The sequence below is a fragment of the Tiliqua scincoides genome, chromosome 4 (genome assembly GCF_035046505.1).
Source record: "Tiliqua scincoides isolate rTilSci1 chromosome 4, rTilSci1.hap2, whole genome shotgun sequence".
Taxonomy (NCBI): Eukaryota; Metazoa; Chordata; class Lepidosauria; order Squamata; family Scincidae; genus Tiliqua; species Tiliqua scincoides.
Window position 1 is genome coordinate 101,604,693 of NC_089824.1, and position 25,254 is coordinate 101,629,946.

At 43.4% G+C, this 25,254-nt stretch overlaps 1 protein-coding gene across 1 annotated transcript in view; it reads right to left on the minus strand.

Annotated features, from left to right (window-relative positions):
- The window catches only part of KIZ (kizuna centrosomal protein), an 87,118-nt gene that overhangs the window by 51,997 nt on the left and 9,867 nt on the right, over positions 1–25,254 (minus strand). The window contains exons 3-6 of the mRNA XM_066625164.1: positions 20,030–20,192; positions 17,298–17,375; positions 12,071–12,698; positions 5,283–5,553 (exon numbers count right to left, since the gene is read on the minus strand). Of these exons, the coding sequence (XP_066481261.1) occupies positions 5,283–5,553; positions 12,071–12,698; positions 17,298–17,375; positions 20,030–20,192 (1,140 nt within the window). The remainder of the gene's footprint in view (positions 1–5,282; positions 5,554–12,070; positions 12,699–17,297; positions 17,376–20,029; positions 20,193–25,254) is intronic.

Genomic DNA, 25,254 nt, shown 5'->3' on the forward strand with positions numbered 1-25,254 from the left:
TGTTGCACTAAAAGGTTCAGATTCAGAAACCTTTTATTGGCATAACAAGAAAGAAGCTAAAGAAAGAAGCAAGATGAAAATAGTCAAAGGCAGTAGAAGGTTGGTTTTACTCATACAAAGTATTTTGCACTGTACTGGAGAAGAGTTTTTTTTTCAAATAGTGAAAACACTTAATGCAGTTATTAATGCACACTTCATTTCTTAGGGCCAAATTAGACTTAAAGAATGCTGTTACGTTTGTTTATTCATGTTTGCCAAGTTCATATATAAAGGTGGAGTGGGGAGGGTTCCACTTTTTGAATCAAAAAAGGAGCATGGGTGAGGAGAGCCAAGTCATCCGCTTCCCATGCTCTACTACTCTCTTTCTGGTAGAAGAAGCATTCCCATAACCCGATTTATACATGAACGAGATGAACACAAGCAAATGTGATGTGCCTTCATCACTCTCCTTAAAGAAAGAGATTTTAGAAACTTCATTTAGTCAATGCAAATGCTTTTGAAATTTGTTTCTTCTCTGTTAAAAAAATTTCTAAAAAGAAAACATTCTACCTTTTTTCTCACTTTGCAATATCACATACTCTCACGACCCTATTCCTGTACTTAGTCTGTCTGAAAATGTCTGACATGCAATATAAAACAATAGGTACACTAATTTAAAGCCTCAAGGTGCACAGTATTAAAGATATTCTTGATAATTAAACATACAACAAATAAATAAATTTAAAATGTCTGGCTTAGACATACTGTGAGGTGTGGACTGTGATTGACTCATGGGAATAAACACACGCATGCATTTCAGAGAGAGAGAGAGAGAGAGAGAGAGTATTTATTATTGCCTGATATTCTTATTAACTTAAAAATACTTTTTTCATAAATACCTAATAAAAACAAATATATGGCACTAAGTACAAGTAATACAGTAATAATATTATGAAGAACTCCAGTAAGATAACGGGCAGCCCAATCCTGAACTGCCCAGAGCTCCGGGACCTGGTGGCTCCACAGAGGGCTCCCGCCGTATACAGCGCCTCCCATGCTACCGCGGGAGGCTCCTCAGGAAAAGGGGATGTTTGCTCCCTTCCCCCAGGTAAATGAGTAGCCCTGCAATGGGGCTACTCACTTTAGCGGCGACTGGTTGGTCGCCGCTAAAGTAAAGGTGCTCGTGTAGGGCAAGCAGCCCTGCCCGAGCGCCTTGGATCCTGCAGAGCTCGCTCCGCGGATCCGCCTCTCCCCCGCCCCCAACACGCCTCCTCCACACCCCCAGCCACACCCCCATTTCCCGTTCCGCGGTCCAGCGGTCCAGGAGACCGCCAAGCCGCGGAGCCCGGGCGCCCGCCGAGCGCTGGCTCAGCACCAGCCGGAGCTGACCTAGCTCCGGCAGAAGCCCAGCGGTAAGTCCCACAAACGTGCCTTACAGCACATTTGTAACTGTGGTCCGCGCCACAGAGGCGCAGCATGAACCACAGGATCGGGCTCTAATACAGTATTTGATTAAGTGAATTGTTGATAAAAATCTGAATTCCTGATGTACTTTGCAAGAACATATCATGTACCTCTTTTTTTTTTTTTTTTAACCTCATGACCCAGGACTAGGTCACAACCCATACTTTTAAGAACACTATTCTACAGCATCTTTGGAGGTTTTCTTCTTATTCTACTGCTGATTGGTGAAGTCAATGTAAAAGAAGCTATCGAAAGAAATGCTGGATGAAAGCCATGTTCCAGCTTCTTTCTTTTTTCTCAGAGCATCCTCTTCTGTCATATGACATGACAGAAGATGACATGAATGAGGTTGGAACTAGAGGTTATGGTAGAAGCAGGGCTGGTGCTGAAAACAGAGCAGCGTGTCACTTTCTACCCTCCTCCCTATGACATTCAGGGATACTCAGTGTACAAGGTAACATTATGCTGTGAGTTTCCTTGGCAGACAAGCAGCCAACCAAGGGCGCAATCCTAACCTACACTGGAACAAGCCAGGCCAAGTACTCTGCGCTGTACTCAGCACAGGTTACGTGCAATCTGGAGGTCACCTTGCAGTAAGGGGATATTTTTCCCCTCACCCTGTGTCAAGCCCCAGCCTGCCCTGTGGGGCTACTCAGATCTACACCAGCTGTTTAGCAGACACAAATTCAAGCAGCCCGTGTAAGGCTGCTTGGGCCAGGGACAGAAATTAAATGCAGCCTGTGCCATCGCGGCCGATCCCGCTCCCCTCCCAGGTCCCAGAATGCCCTCCCACCACCATCTCCATCATCCTTCCCTGCCCGGTTCTGCACTCACATGCACCACCTCCTCTGGGGTCTGAGCCAGCGCTGGCAGGCCAGCACACATCATTGTGCCAGTGCAGCTGGTTCATAAGTTGAGCTGGCAAAGGGGACCTACACCAGCACAACATGCAGTTTGGATTAGGCTGCCTGCAGAGCGGGGCAGGGAAACCCACAGGGTGATAACATTACCTTATACACTGAGCACTACAAGACACTGCAGGGAAGAGATAGGAGAAGCAACAAGGGAGCTGCTGTTTCCAGTGGCAGCCATGTGCCTGTGGCAACCCCAGCTCCAGCCTGAGTTCATATTCCCTAGAGTCACAAAAACTGCACATCTAGCACTTAAATCTGTCTAAATAATCATGTTATGGCTAATAGACATTACAACTATTTTCTGCTAGGCTTTTCTAGCAGAAGTGGCAAGTTTATTTTATTAAAAATAAATAAATAAAAAGGGAAAGTGATAGAAACCATCAAGATTAGGAAAGAAACAATGCATCATGAACAAAAGTTTGAACACTGAAACAACCAGTAGCAAACTATAGCTCAAATAAATTAGAAAAGGTTACGTTAACAAGACTCAAATAATATGACATATCTTTTTATACACATCTCCAATATCCATATGAATGAAAAAAGCTAGTGACCGCTCAGAGGTACAAAACAGAACTGGGAGGGAAAGGGAATTGTAGTAAAATGATACCTCTATAATGATGCAAATTAAGATTTAAACATTCTAACAATGGGCACTGCTAATCCTTTTACAGAGGTGTAAATAGCTATTCAGATTTTTATCTGGGCCTGCCTGCTTTGTTCTGGCATTCAAGGGCAGAACTCCACAAAGCAAAGGCACAGCTGGGCTATAAACCCTACAACAACAACCACCAAGTTCAGTAGTCTTGTCAAGATTTTTCAAAATATCTGTAGTTTTAGTCTATATTGTGGATTTCCCCCATGAAGCTGTAACACGCTCTCTCAAATTTGCTAAACCCTACAGCAATGCACTTCCACAACAGTGACTGAGAACAGAGGAAAATGAAGATGGTGCAGGAGTGAAGTTTTCAAGTTTAGATGTAACACACATCCAACCAGTCAGAACACACAGGCAGTTCAACAGTGCTTTTCATTGCACTGAAGTCTTACAAAATCTCTATTTCAGCCAGCTCATTCCCTATTGTGCTCCTCCCTCTGGGTGGTCTTTCCAGGGTGCCACTTGAAGGGAATACATTAATAAAAAGGAGGGGAAGGAAAGGACACATAAATAAAGAAAAGCAAAATGGATGACATGATGCAGCAGGCTATGGATCAAGGGTCACGAAACAAGGGGTCTTTCTCTTTTACAGGTTGCTTCCTGGAAACAGTCTGATTAAGCTGACAGCTTGAATTATGTGTTACATTTTGTAATGCACAATCCATCTGTGCTAAGTCCTCTTGAATGCAGCTGAAGTAAACCAAAGGTCCCTGCCTTGCTTCGTCTTAAACACGAGTTTGAAATACTCATTATTTTCCTAAGTGCTAAATCCAAGAGGCTTAACGTTTCTAAATGAAGTACAGGTTAGTGATGGGAACTAGTAAAGGGTGAACCTTTCCCCTCTAGTTTGGCAATACTAACATACAGTAAGTTTCTTAAAACCCTGCAATAACCAATACTGACTATTTCTTATAATACAGAGGCCGGAAGTACCAGAAGCTAGCTACAAAAGAGCATTCTTTAAACATTTTATAGAAAATTCAGAGCACCAAAAATGAAATCTGCAGAAAGAAGAAATCTGGATGTTCCACTACATACCAAAGCCATCAGCAGAACTTAAAGCATTTGCGTTGCAATAGCCTAGTGAATGAAGTAGAAATGCAAGATTCAAACATGGTTAATGTCAATGAAATTTAAGCAGCCTGGCTCTGGCACAACAGGCAAGCCTGAAACATTTCATTAATTTTTACATGTGGGGGGGGGGGGGGGATATGGATTTAATAGAACAATTTGTGTAAATTGTCTCAACTTATTTGTTACAACATACCATTTAAACTATAGCCATAAGTGCTTCAATTAAAATATGGGGTGATTGTGAAAGAGAGAGATTTCTTTTCAAAATTCACTATCTGGAAAAGTGGAAAAGTAAATTAAAACAGTAAAGCAGCATAAATATTGAAACAGGGACAATCATAATCTGTACAACCTGCAAAGAATTGCATAAACTCTCTGTCAGCACTGAGGTGTGGACAGCCAAGAGCACAGATTGTGGAAGGGTGTTGAAAATTCAATTGAAAATGGACTGGAGTTATAAGGAATATGTCACAAAGCTTGCACGAGACCTATACTGCAATCCTATGCATGTCTACTGAGATAAAACTATGATTTATTAGAATGGACTTTACTCCCATGTAAGTATGCGTAGGATGGCATCTCTAAGTAGGCAGACTGAGAATAGGCAAACAAGCTTGGATGTAGGTTCTTGGAAGACAAGAGGGCCATACAAACGAGGTAAGAATATTTGTTGCTTAGGCAGTGATCCAGGCTCATCTCAGAATTTATTATTATTATTATTATTAACAACAGTATTTATATACAGCTTTTCAACAAAAAGTTCACAAAGCAGTTTACAGAGAAAAATCAAATAATAGCTAGGTGAGATTGAAAGAAACCAGTGGGTTGATTGGGTGATGGTTGTGATGCTGTGCTGGAACCCAAGAGGGTAATGCAACTGTTTCAGCCTTCTCTCTGCAACCTTGCATGACTCGCTACAAGAGGCAATGAATAGCAGACCAGCTGGTCTCAGTACCACTTCTGCTACCAGCATAAATCTGTGACATCAAGGGCAGATGTTTGCTGTTCAGAAGTGAACAAGGTTTATGAGGAATGAAGTGGACAGGTTAAACAGTGTGAGAATCAGCAAGGAGGAAAAAAGACAGTGGCAAAACCTTCTAAAGAGGTTGTCCAAACATGCACGTGTATCAGTTGAGGGGGGAAAAAGCCACAGCAACTGAGAGAAATATAAGGTAAAAATAACTTTACTGCACCTTCTTTCAGGACTAACAGATGAATCTTCACTTGAGATACGATGCAATATTGTTTGTAAGCAGTGATGTTCTTCTTTAGATAGAACTTCCTTGCTGTTTACTGATTTTAAGGACATCTTGCTGCCAATGCCTGGTACATTTGGCGGCTCTTTTAATAGATTTATTTCTTCCTCCTCCTCGCTCAATGAAATGGTCAGGTCACTGCTTCCATCAGAATTTTCATCTTCCTCCTCTAGTGTATTTCTTTCCATCTGTAGACCATCCCTCTGAACTGTAAGAAAAATGTCACAGTGTTACTTATACATTAAACAAATTACAAGACAAGTACTTTATGTTGCAAAAACTTCAATATTTTTGAATATACCACCCCCCCCCCAAAAAAAAAACAAGACAGTAAGATGGTGTTAATGATAATTGCACTTATTACAGGCCATAATATCATATATTAAAAATTGTCAACTTTCCAACATATCATCAAAAGCAATATGCAGTTACATACAGAAAACCAACACAGGCGTGCCCTGGAATCCGCAGGGTTCCATTCCAGAACTCCCCGTGGTTAAATGAAACTGTAGATACAAGGGAACTCCCCCCACCCTTTGAAGGCGGACCTTGCTTCCAGAGAGGAATCTGAAGCCAGCAGTACTCATTTGTACTCTACTATGGAGCTTCGAAAGCCACCTTGGGCATTTCCTTCAGCATGGGAAAGGTGGAATGTAAATTTCTCAAATAAATAAATATAAATGTTAATCAGCTTGAGTTTTTTGCTTCCTTTCTTCCCCTCTAAGGCAAGAGACAGACACTGATCCCTCTGTTGCATCTGCTCCTCATATTGTACAGAAGAAAGGCAACCCAATCCTAAGCTTCCCTAGCACCCAGGGATGCAGCAGTGCCGAAATGGCAACCGCTGCATCCAGTGGGGCCAGGGAAGCACCACCAGGTCTCCTCAAGGAAAGGGAACTTATGTTCCTTTATGCCATTCAAGACACAGGCAGCCCCAATAGGTCTCCTTGGATCTGCACCCACTATTGAGTGGGCACAGATTGGAGGATACCTGTGTCGGGTTTCCCGGCCTGGAAGGGGGGTTAGGATATGGCAGCAAAGCCTGTCGCCATCTCTGCCCCTCCCAGGTCCACTCCTCCCCTGCCCCACCTTCCCCCACCCAGTACTACCCCCTCCCCCCACGCCCCAAAATACCCTGCTGCCAGCAAAACTTCCTCTCCAGTCCTCTCCATGTATCCTTCGGTGCCATGGCCCCACACCAACTGCCACTGGAGCCGGTGCTGGCAGTGCACCTTACTTCCAGTGCAAAAGTGACTTACAGCACATTTTGCGATAGTTGGGCCAGCGGCACCACCAGAGCAGATAGGGTTGGCTCTAAGTACGATTACTTAATCCTTGGCCACAGATTAAGATTCTGCCCCATGCCCAATTGGACTTGAAGCAATGCTATTGCACTGACTGACTTGCTTTGGCTGCTTGCTTTGCCCACACCTAAGAACATAAGAACATAAGAACAGCCCCACTGGATCAGGCCATAGGCCCATCTAGTCCAGCTTCCTGTATCTCACAGCGGCCCACCAAATGCCCCAGGGAGCACACCAGATAACAAGAGACCTGCATCCTGGTGCCCTCCCCTACATCTGGCATTCTGACTTAACCCATTTCTAAAATCAGGAGGTTGTGCATACACATCATGGCTTGTACCCCATAATGGATTTTTCCTCCAGAAACTTGTCCAATCCCCTTTTAAAGGCGTCTAGGCTAGACGCCAGCACCACATCCTGTGGCAAGGAGTTCCACAGACCGACCACACGCTGAGTAAAGAAATATTTTCTTTTGTCTGTCCTAACCCGCCCAACACTCAATTTTAGTGGATGCCCCCTGGTTCTGGTATTATGTGAGAGTGTAAAGAGCATCTCCCTATCCACTCTGTCCATTCCCTGCATAATTTTGTATGTCTCAATCATGTCCCCCCTCAAGCGTCTCTTTTCTAGGCTGAAGAGGCCCAAACGCCATAACCTTTCCTCATAAGGAAGGTGCCCCAGCCCCGTAATCATCTTAGTCGGTCTCTTTTGCACCTTTTCCATTTCCACTATGTCTTTTTTGAGATGCGGCGACCAGAACTGGACACAATACTCCAGGTGTGGCCTTACCATAGATTTGTACAACGGCATTATAATACTAGCCGTTTTGTTCTCAATACCCTTCCTAATGATCCCAAGCATAGAATTGGCCTTCTTCACTGCCGCCGCACATTGGGTCGACACTTTCATCGACCTGTCCACCACCACCCCAAGATCTCTCTCCTGATCTGTCACAGACAGCTCAGAACCCATCAGCCTATATCTAAAGTTTTGATTTTTTGCCCCAATGTGCATGACTTTACACTTACTGACATTGAAGCGCATCTGCCATTTTGCTGCCCATTCTGCCAGTCTGGAGAGATCCTTCTGGAGCTCCTCACAATCACTTCTGGTCTTTACTACTCGGAAAAGTTTGGTGTCGTCTGCAAACTTAGCCACTTCACTGCTCAACCCTGTCTCCAGGTCATTTATGAAGAGGTTGAAAAGCACTGGTCCCAGGACAGATCCTTGGGGCACACCGCTTTTCACCTCTCTCCATTGTGAAAATTGCCCATTGACACCCACTCTCTGCTTCCTGGCCTCCAACCAGTTCTCAATCCACGAGAGGACCTGTCCTCTAATTCCGATTGTGGAGTTTTTTCAGTAGCCTTTGGTGAGGGACCGTGTCAAACGCCTTCTGAAAGTCCAGATATATAATGTCCACGGGTTCTCTCGCATCCACATGCCTGTTGACCTTTTCAAAGAATTCTATAAGGTTCGTGAGGCAAGACTTACCCTTACAGAAGCCATGCTGACTCTCCCTCAGCAAGGCCTGTTCGTCTATGTGTTTTGAGATCCTATCTTTGATGAGGCATTCCACCATCTTACCCGGTATGGATGTTAGGCTGACCGGCCTATAGTTTCCCGGGTCCCCCCTCTTTCCCTTTTTAAAAATAGGCGTGACATTTGCTATCCTCCAATCTTCTGGCACCGTGGCCGTTTTGAGGGACAAGTTGCATACCTTAGTCAAGAGATCTGCAACTTCATTCTTCAATTCCTTAATAACCCTTGGGTGGATGCCATCAGGGCCCGGTGACTTATTGATCTTTAATTTATCAATGAGGTCTGAAACATCTTCTCTTTTAACCTCTATCTGACTTAAGTCCTCAGTTAGGAGGGGCCATTCGGGCAGCGGTATCTGCCCGAGGTCTTCTGCCGTGAAGACAGATGCAAAGAACTCATTTAATTTCTCTGCCATCTCTAAGTCTCCTTTTATCTCCCCTTTCCCTCCCTCACCATCCAGAGGGCCAACCGCTTCTCTGGCGGGTTTCCTGCTTCTAACATATTTGAAGAAGCTTTTATTATTCCCCTTAATGTTGCTGGCCATGCGTTCCTCATAGTCTCTCTTGGCCTCCCATATCACCTTCTTACATTTCTTTTGCCACAGTTTATGTTCCTTTTTATTCTCCTCATTAGGGCAAGACTTCCATTTACGGAAGGAAGCTTCCTTGCCCTTCACAGCCTCTCTAACTTGGCTGGTTAGCCATGCGGGCACCCTCCTGGATTTAGTGGAACCCTTCTTTCTTTGCGGTATACACCTCTGCTGGGCCTCTATTACTGTTGTTTTAAGCAGCCTCCATGCACTCTGGAGAGATTGGACTCTTTTTACCCTCCCTTTCAACCTCCTTCTAACCAGCCTCCTCATTTGAGGGAAGTCCGCCCGTCGGAAGTCAAGGGTTTTTGTTAGAGATTTGCCTGGTATTCTTCCCCCAACGTGCACGTCAAAACGGATCGCAGCATGATCACTGTTCCCCAATGGCTCAGTAACGTTTACATCTCTAACCAGGTCCTGCGTACCGCACAATATTAAATCCAGAGTCACCTGTCCTCTGGTGGGCTCCGTGACTAGCTGATCTAAGCCACAGTCATTTAGCATGTCAAGAAATCTGGTTTCCTTATCGTGACCAGAACACAAATTGACCCAGTCAATATGAGGATAATTGAAGTCCCCCATGATTACAACCCTGTCCCTCCTTGTCACCTCCCTGATCTGTTTCCTCATTTCAAGGTCCCCATCAGATTTCTGGTCTGGAGGACGATAGCATGCCCCCAGTATTACATCGCTGCACAAGCCTGGTAATTTAACCCACAGAGATTCTACGGTGGAGTCGGACCCACCTTCAATCTCTACTTTGCTGGATTCTATCCCTTCCTTAACATAAAGGGCCACCCCACCTCCAACACGCCCCTGCCTGTCCCTCCTGTAGAGTTTATAGCCTGGGATTGTGGTATCCCACTGATTCTCCGCATTCCACAAGGTTTCCGTTATGCCCACTATGTCAATATTTTCCCTTGTCACCAGACATTCCAGTTCTCCCACCTTTGCTCGTAGACATCGGGCATTCGCATAAAAGCATTTATACACGGAATGCCCCAGGATGGGCTGCTTATTCGCTCCTTTGTCCCCGCATCCTCTCATTGTGCCAAACCGTCTATCACATCCCATCACCCTACCTTTCCCAATTTCTTCTCCTACTCAGCCTTTGTCTTGTTGTTCTCTAACCTCCCCATCCTCATCCCATAGGGATGAGGAGTCCCGAACCGGATGCCCCTCGGCTCCTGTCGGCCTTCCCCCAGGGATCAGTTTAAAAGCTGCTCTGCCACCTTTTTAATGTTATGCGCCAGCAGCCTGGTTCCATTCTGGTTCAAATGGAGCCCGTCCCTCTTGTACAGGCCCCGCTTGTCCCAAAACTTTCCCCAGTGCCTAACGAATCTAAACCCCTCCTCCCTACACCACCGTCTCATCCACGCATTGAGACCCCTGATCTCCGCCTGCCTAGCTGGCCCTGCGCGTGGAACAGGTAGCACTTCAGAGAACGCTACCTTCGAGGTCCTGGCTTTCAGCTTCCTGCCTAAAAGCCTAAATTTGGCCTCCAGGACCTCCCAGCTACACTTGCCCACGTTGTTGGTGCCGACATGCACCACAGCCGCTACCTCTCCCCCAGCACTGTCTACTAGCCTGTCTAGACGAGAAGTGATGTCCGCAACCTTCGCACCAGGCAGGCAAGTCAAAGCTTTTCTTGTTTTGCAAAGCTTTTCTTGTTTTGGCTAACAGCAGGTGTGAAAGCAGATTTTTCTCATCTGTGTGATGGATGGAATGGTGAACTGGACTGCAGAATTCAATCAAGGCTATAAAGGTTTCTTCCCTAGACCTAAAGTGTTGCCTCATTTAGCAAAAACCAATGTTTCCGGTCTATTGAACTTCTTAAAAAGTTATCCCAGAAGAACATGATTCCTTCTCCTAATTATTAGAGGAGTGGTTTCAGTCCAGGGCACCTAACTCACCTGACGTGGAACTGACTGGTCATATCTTATTTTGGAAACAGGTTTGGTAGTCATTCACATTCTGCTGGAAAATACAACACTCTTTAATATGAATAACTATATTCCTCATATGGAAACTTTCATCTGATTAAAAGGTGTGGTTATCTGGCGCTCTAGGTTTGGCAAAACGGTTAATTTTGCAGCACTGGAAAGAAAAGTTCTCACATAGCAGCAAATTACAGATTTAGATACTCTGCTGTTCTTGAGCAGACAATGCCCAAAAGAACACAAAGTGAAATCCTTGCACTGATTTCTCTTAGCACTCTATGCACCATGACCAAAGAACTCCTCTAGAAGTGCCCTTCTCTGAGGGCCCAAATCCTATCCAACTTCCCAGATTGCTTGTCACCACATTGCAGCCCTGTGGTAAGGGAACAAATGTTCCCATACCTTGGGGAGGCCTCTGTGACTGCCTCCCCAACACAGGATGCAGTTCATGACTCATTGGTATGGCTGCACCGGTACTGGAAAATTGGATAGGATTAGGCCCGGAATCTCCAGTGAGACTTCCCCCCCATCTTCCTCCTCCCCCCGCCCCCTCCATTCCATTCTCATTATTCCTTGGTCATTATTGATCTGCCTTGCATGGAAAATTACAAAGCAGTGAAAAGATAAATTAAAAGGTAGGATATAAGTATGAGTAAGTAAGAAATACATGTGCAAGAACTGGAGAATCACCGAAACAAAACAGCTAAACAGAGAGCAAGACTAAGCCTTTGCTATCAAGAAGCAGCACAGAAAAAAAACAGTTTTATTTAAATTATTTCTATCTTGCCATTCCCTCTGAATAAACACAGAAATGCAATGAAAATTCAATCTAAAAACTATAAGAATATCTCATAAGAAATAAGTGAACAAACCTGACTTCTCAAAAAAAAACACACAACTCAACTCTAAAAAAACTCAGATTAGACATGGTGGGTCTTTGGAGAAGCCAAATAAAGGTGTATTCCAGTTGAATTTCTCCCTTAAAGACTCTTACATCAAGTTTTGCATTCCTGTATCCTTTCTGAGACAGATACAACAGAAAACATACCTGTGTGCCAGAACCACAGATACACACACAGAGCTATACCCAAATGGAGCAAACAAGACACACATAAGAAATCTCTAGTGCATGGAGTCCCATGACAGAACTTCAGACAGCAAGATGTTAATGTAAGCATTGGATACTCCCCAGTTGCATTCCTCTCCATCTTGTTTTTAAAAACAGAGCACTATCCTCCCCTTTGCATTCCTAGATCTTACAGCGATGGGCACCATCATAAAAATCCCACTAGACAGGAGTTTTTTCACCACCAACCCGTAGCAAGACCATCATACGCATCATCACTGTACCTGGGAGTCTGTCTCTTGAGTGCTCATTTCCAGAAACAAGCTGCTCACGGCAAAACACCAGTGAGATTGGCCGTTTAGATCCCTGTTCATTTACTACAGAGTGCTTATATGTCAGTATTTCTCCTGCTGATCTGCAGGAACTGTCACTTTTGAAATCGGTGGTTCTGTTCTCAGGACTTAATCTTCCATGTAACAGGGAGTTAAGTTCAGGAGACATTTTGCTTTCCACAAAATTACCACTGCAATTATTTGTCTTGCTCTCTACTGTGAAACGGCATGTTCTTCCATCCTCATCTGATGCACTGAATGTGACTGGCATTTCCTCACCCATCGGCAGATATGTCTTCCCATCTATTTTGTCAGACTTATTTGAGCGCTGTAGATCACTATTAGTTTGTACTACACAGCTGTCTGTCATGTAACCGCTCTGTGATGGCTGTCTACAAGAATGTGGGTCAGAAATTGAAAAGCTCTTTGTGAGCTTGGAAGATTTCTGCAGCGAACTTAAATCTTCAGCGCTTGAGACAGCTGACATTTGGCGGCCCATAAAGATTGTTGCTGTGTGATACAGTCCTCTTGACATGGCTGTCCTGGTGTTAATTCCTGCCTGCCTTCCTTCTGGTGCCATCTGAAAAACAGAGTGCAAAATCAACGAAGTAATTTTTCATTACTGGGCAACTAGGTACAGTAATACGGAAAACCAAACACACTCCTATCTAAAATCTTTTAAATACTGAAAATCATTGCAGTAAATTAGCATCATTATATTTAGGCTCATGCTAGAGTGGTAAGTGTCCGGTTTCCACTAAAACTTCCTTCTGCAGCAGCTGCAGCCTCGTGGATGTATCCCTGAGCTCCTATGCACTCCTCCATGGTAAGCAGATCCACAAGCCAAAGAGCTGTGTCCCTCAGCAGCTATACACTCCTTCATGGCATGTATACAAGCCTAAGAGCTACTGTAGCAGGTCAGTTTCCTCCGAGATTTGAGACTGTGTTAGAGTGTCATGTAGACATTCTTTGGCCCAGCTCATAAGGCTTTCAATAGTAGCAGCAGACACACACCCAGCATCCCATGTGGGCAGCAAGTCCAGATAAAATAGAAAAATATAAGATCCCAGGAAATTTATGGGCCCCCTTCTTTGGCTCCTGCACACTCTTTTTGATTGTGGGTCTGGGTACAAATTAATCACTTAACCCCCCTCTTGTAACCAGAGTTGCCAGGGATTGAACCCTGGAATTGACTGTGTGTGCATGGTTCTCTATGTCTATTTTGAATCTGTGCACATGTGTATATTCTCAGCACAGTTCAAGGACAGGAACTATGAGGGCAGAGCTATAGGGGTGTGTAGGGCAGAGGTGGGCAGGCTTCAGTCTTGCAGGGTCCACTTTGTTGTTGTTTCATTAGAACCCCAAAGTGCACCAAGTGCAAAATAATGAGCTGGTGATGAAGTCAGATGCAAAACAATGGTTCAGGGGGTAGAGCCAATTACAGTATGTGCTGCAATATCTGGCACCTCCAGGACTGAAGGGTTGCTAGATATAATTTTCCAGACATAAGAACGTCTTCATTGGTGTAGCTGTCAATTTCAGATACTATCAATGTCATGCACAACAGTGTCGGTTTCACTTGGAATCTACCAGTGCTATCAATTTCACTTTAGACTTGTTAGTTTCTGTAGTCATCAGCAGCATACGTTACAAACCAGAAGTTGGGGCTGGTGAGCTTTCTAAGCTGGTTTATAGAGCTTTCTGAATCATCAGGTGCTGGAAAGTACAACTTTTATTGTACATAATAATAATAATAATAATAATAATAATTATTATTTATTTATTTATTTATTTATTTATTTATTTGATTTAAACTCCGCCATTCTCCCCGAAGGGCACCCACTCAAAGGGTACTTACTGTACCTCATGAGCCATACAATAGGATGACTTGCATAAACTTGTATAAATCTGTCTCCAGGTTACCACAGATTAGGGATTCTAACATAAAGTAACACAAACCAGCCAAGAGTCCTGCCCAAAGACTGAAAAGGCAGCCAATTAACAGCCTAATCCTGAGCTTCCCGGCACTCACTGGAGCAGAGGTGCCAAAGTGGCTACCACTGTATCCAGTAGGCACTGGAAAGCAGCTGGAGGTCTCCTTGGAAGAAGGGGAATTTCATGGAGCTTCTCATAATGGGGCTTCTCAATGCCAGCTATTTTGCTGGCTCTGACTTGACAGACTCCATGTTGGGCCTTCCAACCAGACACGAAGTTCAGGATACGGCAGGATACAACAGGATACGGCTCTGCCCTGGTTCCTCCTCCACCCCACCCTCATTTCATCTTCCCCCTGCGGTTGCAGTCACCCCCAGCGGCGGCACATCCTCCTTCTGCCGGTACTGAGCCAGGCACCTGACTGGCATGGGCCCAAAGCCAGTGCTCTGAGGATGCCATAAACATGCTTTGGGGCACGTTTACAGCACCCAGCGCAGGCGCTAGGGCTCAACACCGGCACTAGGCTGGTTTAGGATTGGGTCCTAATACTCCTATACAGGTGAGGAACACTGAGACTAACAGAGAAATTATTAGCACAAGGCCGGTCATCTACAGGGTCTTTGTATAGGTCAAGTACAGTTTTTTTAAACCTGCAATTTTACTTCTCCAGCAGATCTACTGCAATTGGCCATGAGATCTACCAGCAGATCCTAATCTACCTTCTGCCCAACCTGGTCTACAGTCCTTTAGGTCAAGGCAAAAGCATCTTAAGCTTCAAAAACCAATCTCACTTAAGACTCACTGAAATGAATGAAAGACGGTATCTTCGCCCCAATTCCATTCACTTCAATGATACTTATGCACTGTGTCCATCATCTATCTCTGAATGTTCAAGAGATGGCAGGTCACAAGGCAGGTCCCTTGTCACAAGGCATACAAGGAATATATTGGCCACTTATAACATTTTGAAAATAGAGATCTATCCATTACTAGAGGGATAAGCCTGTGCAATTTTAATTTATAAGAAAATGCAAAGCCTCTCAGCATTCACCAGCCAATGAGAGACTATGCCCCTTGCAGTAAGAAGTCTGTTAAAGAGAGAAGCAACAAGAGAGCATGTCCCCTATCCAATGGACAGAAGACTGGCAGCTCCTGGAGTTTATATTGCCCTTCCTCAGCACAAATATGACCTGAACTGCCAGTGGTTTATGAATTCCAATAAAGGGATCTGTTTATTTTGAGAAGACATTTCCCCCCTCCTTTTAAAATGTTAACATATAAAGTGTCCTAACCTTATTGATGGGGCAGGATACAAGTATTTTGTAGCACTTAACAGGCCAGGAGCAAAAGGGCTACGCACAGAATTTCTGTGTGAACAAAGCATGTTCCAGTCCACCATTTCCCCCCAAAAGTTGCTCCTCTAGGTCAGGGATGTTACAGATCAGCACACTACATAGCACAAGGATGCAACCCATGAAGGGTTGGGGGGAGACTGTCAAAGTCCACCTCTGCAAGTACATGCAAAAGTGCTTTCCAATCATGCATCGGTTTGTTTGAATGAGCCATACATTCAATGTATGGTTATTTGATATACAGTAGCACGACCATGATACATGGCACTTTACAGATGGGAAGTAAATAAACAATGAAGAGGCAACTATGACAACAATTTATGTTAAAGGTATACTGTAAACTGTAGGATTCTGGTATGCAGGAAATTATACAACTACAGCAGCAAAAAAAAAATGGAGTTTTTGATCTCAAGAACACCAAGGACAAATATTTTCAAACTCATTAAAACACACAAACTTTTATGTGGCTTGCATGTGTATTTCAGAATTCTAACAACAATATATCATTTCTTAAACATCTGAACTAAATACAATTCATATATTGTTGAAAGCCTACTTATATAGGTCAAGGCTGGGGAGTCTCATTGCTCTGCACACTGTGAAGAATGGCCAAAATTCAAGGTTTTTCTACTTTTTTTAATCTACAGCATGGGAAAACATCTATAAACTCAGATTAATGTCTGCTCACGCAATGAAGAAAGAAAAATGAAAACCTTCCTCCTCCTATTAAAAACACACACACACAAAATAGTGTCGCCTCTGTTTCTTTTCTGATAAGAGTCTTAAATACCAAACAGTTAAATGCATAATAACATTTACTGGCAGCAAGACAGCCTGCTTAGCTGATACATAAAGCAGGTAAAAGGAGGAAAAGTTAATTTCTTGGCTGAATGATTCCATCGGTAGCTATAGGGCAAACTAGAAAGTCTTTTAGTAAAGTAGCAGTTGATTCTTCTATCAATCTGCAGCACACATACTCTTCCAAGGAATGTATTAAATATGAAAATCATATCCTGTTATCATCTGTTTCCAGCTTTCAGCCCAGTAAGCTTTCCTTAATGAATGCTGTAGCCTAAGGGACAAGCATGCTGTTGGCTTTTCTGAATAATGGAGTGATGCTACCCATTTTGGCTTATTACAATATCGACTAGCTGAGGGGGTTTCACACATAGTCACAAGTGACTACTCTTGCCAGCATGCTCCAAGTTATTACAAGATGTTTTTAGACATTTCATCTAAAAGAGCTTTCCTGCTTTTAGGGAAGAAAAACAGCTCTGGTGTTGAACTGTATCATTTATATGGAGATAGGAGGAGGGATTAGAAGCCTGCATTACTGCAGATATATAGCAGAATATATTTAAGTATTCCTTGTCAGCCTTTGTCTGAGGTTTAGATATGCAATCTTTTCTTGAAGGGGAAGGGGGGCCTTTTGGGGGGAAAGAAGGTCAAAATGTACAAAAATTACAAATGCTACATGTTTAAGTTTAAAAATTTTGCCGTGCTTTTTTTGAGTTTGACACATAAGAGCAGGAGACAAACTGAACAAGCTAAAGAGGAAGCTATTCTTCCCATTGCTTAATTACACAATGAAGGACTCTACTTTTTTCACAGTGTTGTACGGTTTAAACTGCACAGTGGAAAATAACTACAGAAGTTTTACAAGTTTTGCTTTTTGAGCCGCATAAAATAAAAAGCCACCAAAAAAGCACCTCAATTAATAAAGATTACAGGTATGATCAAGCCAGAGCTAGGCACTTCTATGTCTCATTGATTCAAATGGGAGAGACTTTAAGATGTGCTTCTAACTCTCTCATTGAGATCAATGGGACTTATTATAAGAGCTTAGCTCTGGCTGGATGTGCTTTACACGCTTGAAAAAAGATGTTACTTACCGGCTGTTTCACATCACCTTTTAATGTATTATTTTTCTGAAGGATCAGTCTACTTTTAATTTCTTGTTCATACTCTGCCTAATATAAAGAGAAGTGTTAAAATTAAGATTAAACAACCAATTTATTTGCAGAGGATGCCATCTAGTCAAAGTGAAGTCTATATCCCACTGATTTCCACAGGAGGGAGAGAAGCATGTCACATGTTTTAAGTTCTCCGACTGAAATGAACAGATCTTCCAAGTGCTTTACTATGGTTGGTTCATGTGGCAATAAAAATATTGCAAAATTGATACAGTAACATAGGTCAATATATATATATTTTTTAATGGCATTAGCACTTTGAACTGTGGGAAACAATTAATGACTGTCATACAGAGGTATAACGTAACGACCCCAAACATCTGTTGTGCAAAATAAAAACATTTTCCTCTAAAAATGATTACGCTGGTCTATATGACATTTCATGAGTTTCTCCTTTTTTCTTGATTTAATCCATGTGCCAAATCAACTCTATTCATATTGACCTCACTGGACTTACAACACTATCCTATGCATGCTTACTCAGAAGTAAATCCCACTGGATACACTTTGGGCTGTTAGGCCACAATCCTCTTGCTCTCTGCCAGTCTGTGCACTGCTGCTGCCAGTACAGCCATCAGAAAGCTGAGTACCATGAGCAGCACAGACCAGCTACTGGCAGGTTTCTGGCCAGCAGAACCCCAACCAGCAGAAATTGGGGTAAGGATCAACAGGGCAGAAACAGTGTGTGCATGTGCACATGCTCACATAAATTAAAAACCATTTTAAAAAACTGCTTAAAGGGGTCAATTTTGTTCTCATCAGACTTACAATTCTGCAGAGGAAATAATGGTAAACTGTCACTTTTTATGTATTATTTATAAAGAAACACAACTTTTTTTTGTCAGGGAATGCATTAGATCAGCAGTTCCCAAACTCTCTCAGAGTTTCTGAACTGCTCTAAGTCCCTGCAGGGGAGGGGCAAAGGCAACAATGTGATCACTGCAATCGCACTGCTGCCAAGGGTGAAAGGGGTTTTTCAACACTTACCTCAGGCAGTGCTGGCCTGCTGGGGGATCCGGGGAGCCTGCAGACCCCTCTGTAGGGCTCCCCAACCCTCCAAACTTCTTAAAATAGTAAAAAAACCAAGAACAAAAAAGCACTTCCTGTGCATCCAGCAGAACACTTGTGAAACTAGAAGTGCCTTTTAAAAAAATATATTTTAAAGAAGATTAGAGGCTTGGGTTGCCCTGCAGAGGGGTCCGCAGGCTCCCTGGACCCCCCAGGAGGCCAGCACTGCACCTCCTGGAAGTGCTCCAAGACCAGCTTTGTCTCTAGATGGTACAAAGGATGTAGTGACCAGAATGCTAGCCCTACATCTCTCACATAAGCACAGGATATGATTGGGCCATAATTACCTTGTCATATGTGACAACATATCAGTCATATTGTCTAAAGTAAAAGGTTTAGATTTAGAACTTCCAATACCATTTTCAGAGCCTGCCACCCACACATAATCTATGGCTGCAATATATTTGCATAGGAGTTTGTTTCAGACAGCAGATATGTAATCAGCTATGCTTGGGGGGGGGGGGGGAGATCAGGTAAAGACTGTGTTTGCCAGATACAGTGAATCCCCAATTATGAACACGAGTTATGGACGACAACATACGGATGGCTGCATCAGCACTTTAGTGTAGCCATTGTCCATCATGATGCTTCTCAACAGGCAGAATAGTGCTGGGCTCACGGTTTTGACATACATATATTCCGACTTCTGAACAATGGAACCACTACTTATCTTGCAAACTTAGAGCCCAATCTTGAGTTCTCCAGAGCTGACGGTACGAGTTTTCTGCCAGCACTGGATGTCACAAATGTGCCTTAAAGCAAGTTTGTGGCACCCAGGGAGGAAGGGGTGCTGGAGCTGGGCCTCAGCTCTGAGAGGACATCCATGATGGGATTCTCACATCTGTGCTGGCAAAATAGCTGGCACAAACTCAAGTAGCCCCATTGCAGGGCCTGTGGCTTTCCTCGGAGGAAGGGGATGAATGAATGGAAGGTAGCCATTTTGGCATTGCTATAACTGCTGGCACCAGGGAGGATCGGACTAGGCTGCCTGTATACTGCAAAAAGGATAATAGCTGTGAACTAGTCATCAAAATGAATCTCAACAAAAAGTATGAAGCAGAAACCAAACAATGAACAATGATGCGGTCCAGTCCAAAGTAACAGTTCCATCAGCCAGCTTCATATACAACAACAGTAAATAGACAACATCAAAGGAAAACAAGGAACTCAAGAGGTCCAGCATCTATTAGGATCATTCCAGAATGCTTCAGAAACTTGTGCAATTTTTTTTAAAATTACATACTACCCTCTCACCCCCACAAAACAGCTCCACAAAAAACTGTAGCGATGTTTCAAGAGATATTTCTCCTTAGTCCTTTTGGTCCAGTTTTACTGCTCTTAAAACCAACAAGTCGCTACAATATTGTGGGAACATTCAAGAAACTGTGTGCCCTCAACTTTTCCTGGTTTCAAAAGCTACAGGGACACGTTGACTCAGCACTTTTGAGAGCTCTACATTGGTTACACAACAAACAAAATTTGAAGAAAGGTGTTTTGGACTGATCAATATCCAAAGTCTCAAAGTACTCAGTCTGTTTTTACCCCATTATTGACACTGTTTATTACAACACAGAAAAGAATACCTTCAGCTTCTGAAGTGACTCTGAACATGAAGCAAACTTCCTAATGCAAGCTTCAATGCCATCAAATTCCTTCAATAAATCTTGGTTGCGGAGCAGGGACTTCTTCTGACGCTCACATATTTCTTTTAAGTATTTTTTAAGCTTCACATGTTTCAGTTTTGTTCTACACAAAGAGAAAGATATATACACAGCAAAAAATTACACACACACACACACACACACACACACTATATATACACACACATATATCTGCTTATTTTTGAAAGACAATATTCACCACAAAGAAAATTCTCATGGAAATCTTGCCCAAAACCATCATCTGAGAAAAGCTCATGGAAGAAGAATTCCAATACAGTTTATCATTTTATTCTTTTTCACTTTAAAAAAATGCATATCAATTTCTTCAATGAAATATTCATTGCTACAATTAAGAAAATAAAATTCTTGTGTAAATTAAGAGCCCTAACCCAGTCTGTTCAAAGCATGGGCTTATTGATCAAAGGATTCCTGGCACTGTTTAATACAGTCCTACCAACCAAGTCCCTCTCCCTAACAAGAGCACAGGCAGCACACGAGGCCATTACGAGGAAAGGGAGGTCTATCTCCATGTCATTCCTGTTACTCATATTCCAGAGGACATGTAACATGCACAGGGCAAAGGGAACTCCACTCACACTCAGAACTGGATACCTAAGGGCCCAATCCTATCCAACTTTCCAGGACTGATGCAGTTGTGCTAACATGGCTGAGCTGCATCTTACAGTGGGGGGCAGGACGGGCACTCAAAGGGTGACTTGACTCAGAGTCGCACTTAAGTCACTACCCTTGAAGATTTGAGTAGCCACAGGCAAGCTCCAATTCAACTCACTTTTTGAAGGCAGTGACTTGTAAATTGACTATGGACTCAAAATGGCTTTGAGTTCCAATCTTTATGGTTTGTGTTTTCTTGCTTACTTTTTTCTTTGCCTCTTCCATGTCACACTGCAAGACCTTATGGGCGATCTGTAAGCAGGCATACACAAGGACGGCATCAGCAGACGTGGTGGGAGGTAGGTTGGTTCCAGGATGTGGGGGCTGGGGGGGGAAGTGCAATGAGGGAAGGAGGAAGGCTTCCGGGTTTTTTTGTTTGCTTGTTTTGGCTGCATGAGGTGTGGGAGGGATCAGAGGGCGCGGGTAGTCAGGACACATTCATTCCTTTACCCTGAGGAGAACTGTGGCTGTTTCCCTGGCCCCACTGGATTTAGCAGCAGCCATTCTGGCACCACTGGAGCCCTAGGCACTAGGGAAGTTTAGGATTGGGCTGTAAATGACTTTGACTTGTGACTCGAAAGACATGGACTTTTACTAAAGTCATGAGGGCTGTGCACTATGATTCACAAGTCAAATCTTAAAGACTTAAAACTTGACTTGTGACTCACACTTAGTGACTCCAGCACATTGGGGGGGGGGGCAGTCACAGAGGCCTCCTTAAGGCAAGGGAGTGTTGGTTCCCTTATCTCAGGTCTGCATTGTAGCTGCATCAGCATTGGAAAGTTGGCTAGGATTGGGCCCCAAGAATGTTTAAAATCTGTTGAAATGACTAGCTAAACTGAGCATACATCCACATTTAAATATAGCAGTATTTGTGTACTTGATTCTTAGTTCAGCTAAGTTCCCACATCTTTGAAAATTCATATACTTCCATTTTCTAGTAAAAGGCTGTATTGACACACAAATAGACTTTTTAGGTTTTCATCTTGCCTTATTCTAAGTTTCTGGGTAGATTTCATACATGTAAATTTGTTTTTTAAAAGGAAAAAAACTATAGGGCTCTTTGTAATTTATGTGTGTACAGGTTTAGTCTTATTATTCCAGAGGGTTCCCAGAACTCACATGGATGGCAAAATTCACATTAAAGCAAATCCATTTAAAAAACAATGTCCCTTTTTTAGACAATTTAAAAACAGCCTTGCTGATCTTTGTGATGTAAGACAGAGTCATTAGGCAGACAATCCATCAATCATTCTATCTCCAGGCACTTAGAAATGCTTCACTCCAAGCCAGGGACCCCTCCCTTCACCAATGCAAAGTGATTATCTTTCTTTCACATGCTCAGGGGGAAGGGAAGGGTGGGTTGTCTGGGAATGAAGCTGTTCTAAGTGCCTAGAGAGAGAATGATTGATGGATTGTCAGCCAGCTGCCCCCTCTCGCATTAACAAGGCTACTGTTAAACAACTTTTTTCCTTTAATTTAAAGGAAAAAACTGCAAGTGAAAAAACGGCAAATGAAAAATCCGTGTATAATTAGGTTATACCTGTATAGTAAATGGATCTTAAAAGCAAGGAAATAGAAACATTCTAAGAGTTTGCCCTCAGCTAATCTTTTTCCCTCCCACTATCACCCATATCATTTCCCATTAAAAAAAAAAAAAGTGCCTGATTTCCAATATAATAGGTATGCTCTCCAAGTATTCTAAAGGCATAGGGAAAAGTTATGATTCCTTTCCTCCGTTTTCAAAAGAAAGGGGGTAGACATTTGGGGGGAAATAAAATATGTGTAATATCTGCTTTGATTATCCATTTAAAATTTGATAATATCCTTGAAGTTTAGAAATAGGAAAGAGAACTTGCTTGTCTTTCTTATATGCAGCAGCTAATATTGTAGAGCAGCAGACTTGGCAATGTTCTGAATTACTATCTAAAATGTTGTGGTTATCCACCAGGCTTCATTTTAATAAACACAGTGGTGTAGCTAATGATCATGTAGCCCGCTGCAAAGCTCAAAATGAAGCCCCGGAAGTGATCTCACAACTGGAAGTGACATCATACCTAGGTTTTTTAAAAAGTGAAAATTAGGAAGAACCTTCCTACTCCTCCCAGCAGCTCACCACCCACTTGCTCTGCTGCCTCCCCCCAGTCAGTGGCATAGCTAAGGCATCTATCTGCAACCTGGGGTCAAAGAAGATTTTGTAGCTCCCCTGCATGACAAAATCAAATTTAATTAATTAAATAAAAAGTTATTGGTTCCACGCTGTATCACAATGACTTCTCATTTCCACTCAGAACAAACAGTCTCATAGGTCAGTTTGGAGTTAAGCAAATCCACTTTTTGTTCAACAAGTCAGTTGTGTTTTCATTTTCTGGTTAATTGGCCATAACTTTCAACAGAAAACAGATATTCCAGTGCCTTTTGTTTCATTGCTTTCTGCATTAAATTACCTTTCCAACGATATATAACATGATGGTATTATTTATACATACTCAGATTTTCACAATTTGGGTCACTAGTGTCAAGCACAACTTGTTGCCCCCCCCAAAGCTTGATGACCGGTGCAAGCGCTACCCCCTGCACCCCCTTAGCTATACCACTGAATAAACATATTACATGTTGCAGGTAAAACTAGCCATAGAATACAATAGTAGCAATGTATAGTTATACAATAGCTGAGGAAAGATGGGGACAAGCAGGGCTTTTTTTCTAATGGAACGCGGGGGGACGGAGTTCCGGCACCTTTTGCAGGGGACCCTCCCCTTCGGAGGCATTGGGGGGAGCAAAACAGAGGCATTCACTGGGTGGGTGCTGGGGGTGCAGGGTGGGCGTGCACCTGGCCTCTGCCTGACCGCACAACGACCCCCTCCTGCCCCCATCCCCAAACTGTCGCCTGAGCCCAGCCCGCCTCCCCTCCCCCCGCGCTCTGCTTCCCCATGCAGCTTCCAAGCCGGTGGAGGGCGTGGGGGACACGTGCCGACGCCGAGGAGGACGGACAGCCAGCCAGGGAGACGGGCTGCGGCACCCACGGAACGCCCAGGTACTGGCTTGGTGAAGGAGGAGGGAAAGGAAGCTGGCTGGTGCAGCCCCCATGCCAATCTGCAGCACGAGCCTAGGCGTGTCTACTCAGAAGTAAGTCTCATTGTGCTCAATGGCTTTGCTCCTGGGAAAGGGTGCATAGCCTTGCAGCCTGAGAGCCCAAGCCTATGCATGTCTACTCAGAAGTAAGTTCCATTTGTGTTCAATGGGGCTTACTCCCGGGGAAAGTGTCATAGCCTTGCAACCTTAGTAGACAGGCAGAAGAAGGGCTCTGAGGCTGCAGTCCTCTCCACACCTTCCTGGGAGGAAGCCCCATTGACTCTAATGGGACTGACTTCTGAGGAGACAGGCACAGGATTGGGCCCTGAGGCTGCCATCCTATCCACAGTAAGCCCCATTCACTAAAGTGGACTTGTGAGTAGACATGCATAGGATTGGGGTCTTAGGCTGCAATCCTAGGCACTTTCCTGGGAGTAAGCTCCATTGACTAGAACAAGAGTTACTTCAGAGTAGACATACCTAGGATTGGGCTCTTAATCCTGGCAGAGATATATATCTGCACCCGTTTTCACATGCTAAGGGCAGGTGAAAAGGGATTCTACGTTTGTACAATGTGCTGTCCAGCCTTGCCAGAGATCCTCCTCATCCTTCCCCCACAAGCATGCCCTCTGCCAGCCAGCATTTGCAGCTCCTCTCCAGCAATGCACAGCAGCTGCTCAGGGCAGCAGAGAACATACAATTGCATGCCAAGCGCCTTCCCAAAGACACAGACTATTCTGATGCCTGAATTAAACCATATTTAATCGCTTGTTTGCAAACGTAGCTGTTTCTATGTGCACCTAAGGACCCCTCTCGTGTAAGAATTCCTTTTTTGTTCTTACTCCCACAGTTGCTTAGAGTAATTTTACTACATGGAACTCATGTAAACCATTTTTCGGAATCCATTCACTGCTTCCTCTCCTGGAAGTAGTGCCACACTACATACTACATGCTACAAGTGCACCTGTACAGTATTTTTCCCCATGTGTAGAAAAAGTAGCTAGGGGGAAGGGCATGTGGAGATTGACAGCCCAATCCTATGTATGTCTACTCAGAAGTAAATTCATCTTTAGGGGGGAAGCACATAAAAAATATTTTATTTCTCCAATAAAAATGGTTTATAAATAAATAAATGAATGAATGAATGAATGAATGAATGAATGAATGATCAACAAGTTGTGAGTTCCTGCACTTTTTTTCTTACAAAAAAAGCACTGGGGACAAGTAATCCAAACCCATCTCTTACCTCTAGTACATTTGAGAAAACTGAAAATTTAAAACTCATAGCCATCTTCTTCCCTTTCTCTCATGTTGCTGTTGTTAAGAATGCTTATACTGTATACCACTTTTCAACAAGAGTAGTTAACAAAAGGGTTTACATAGTACAATACTGCAAATCA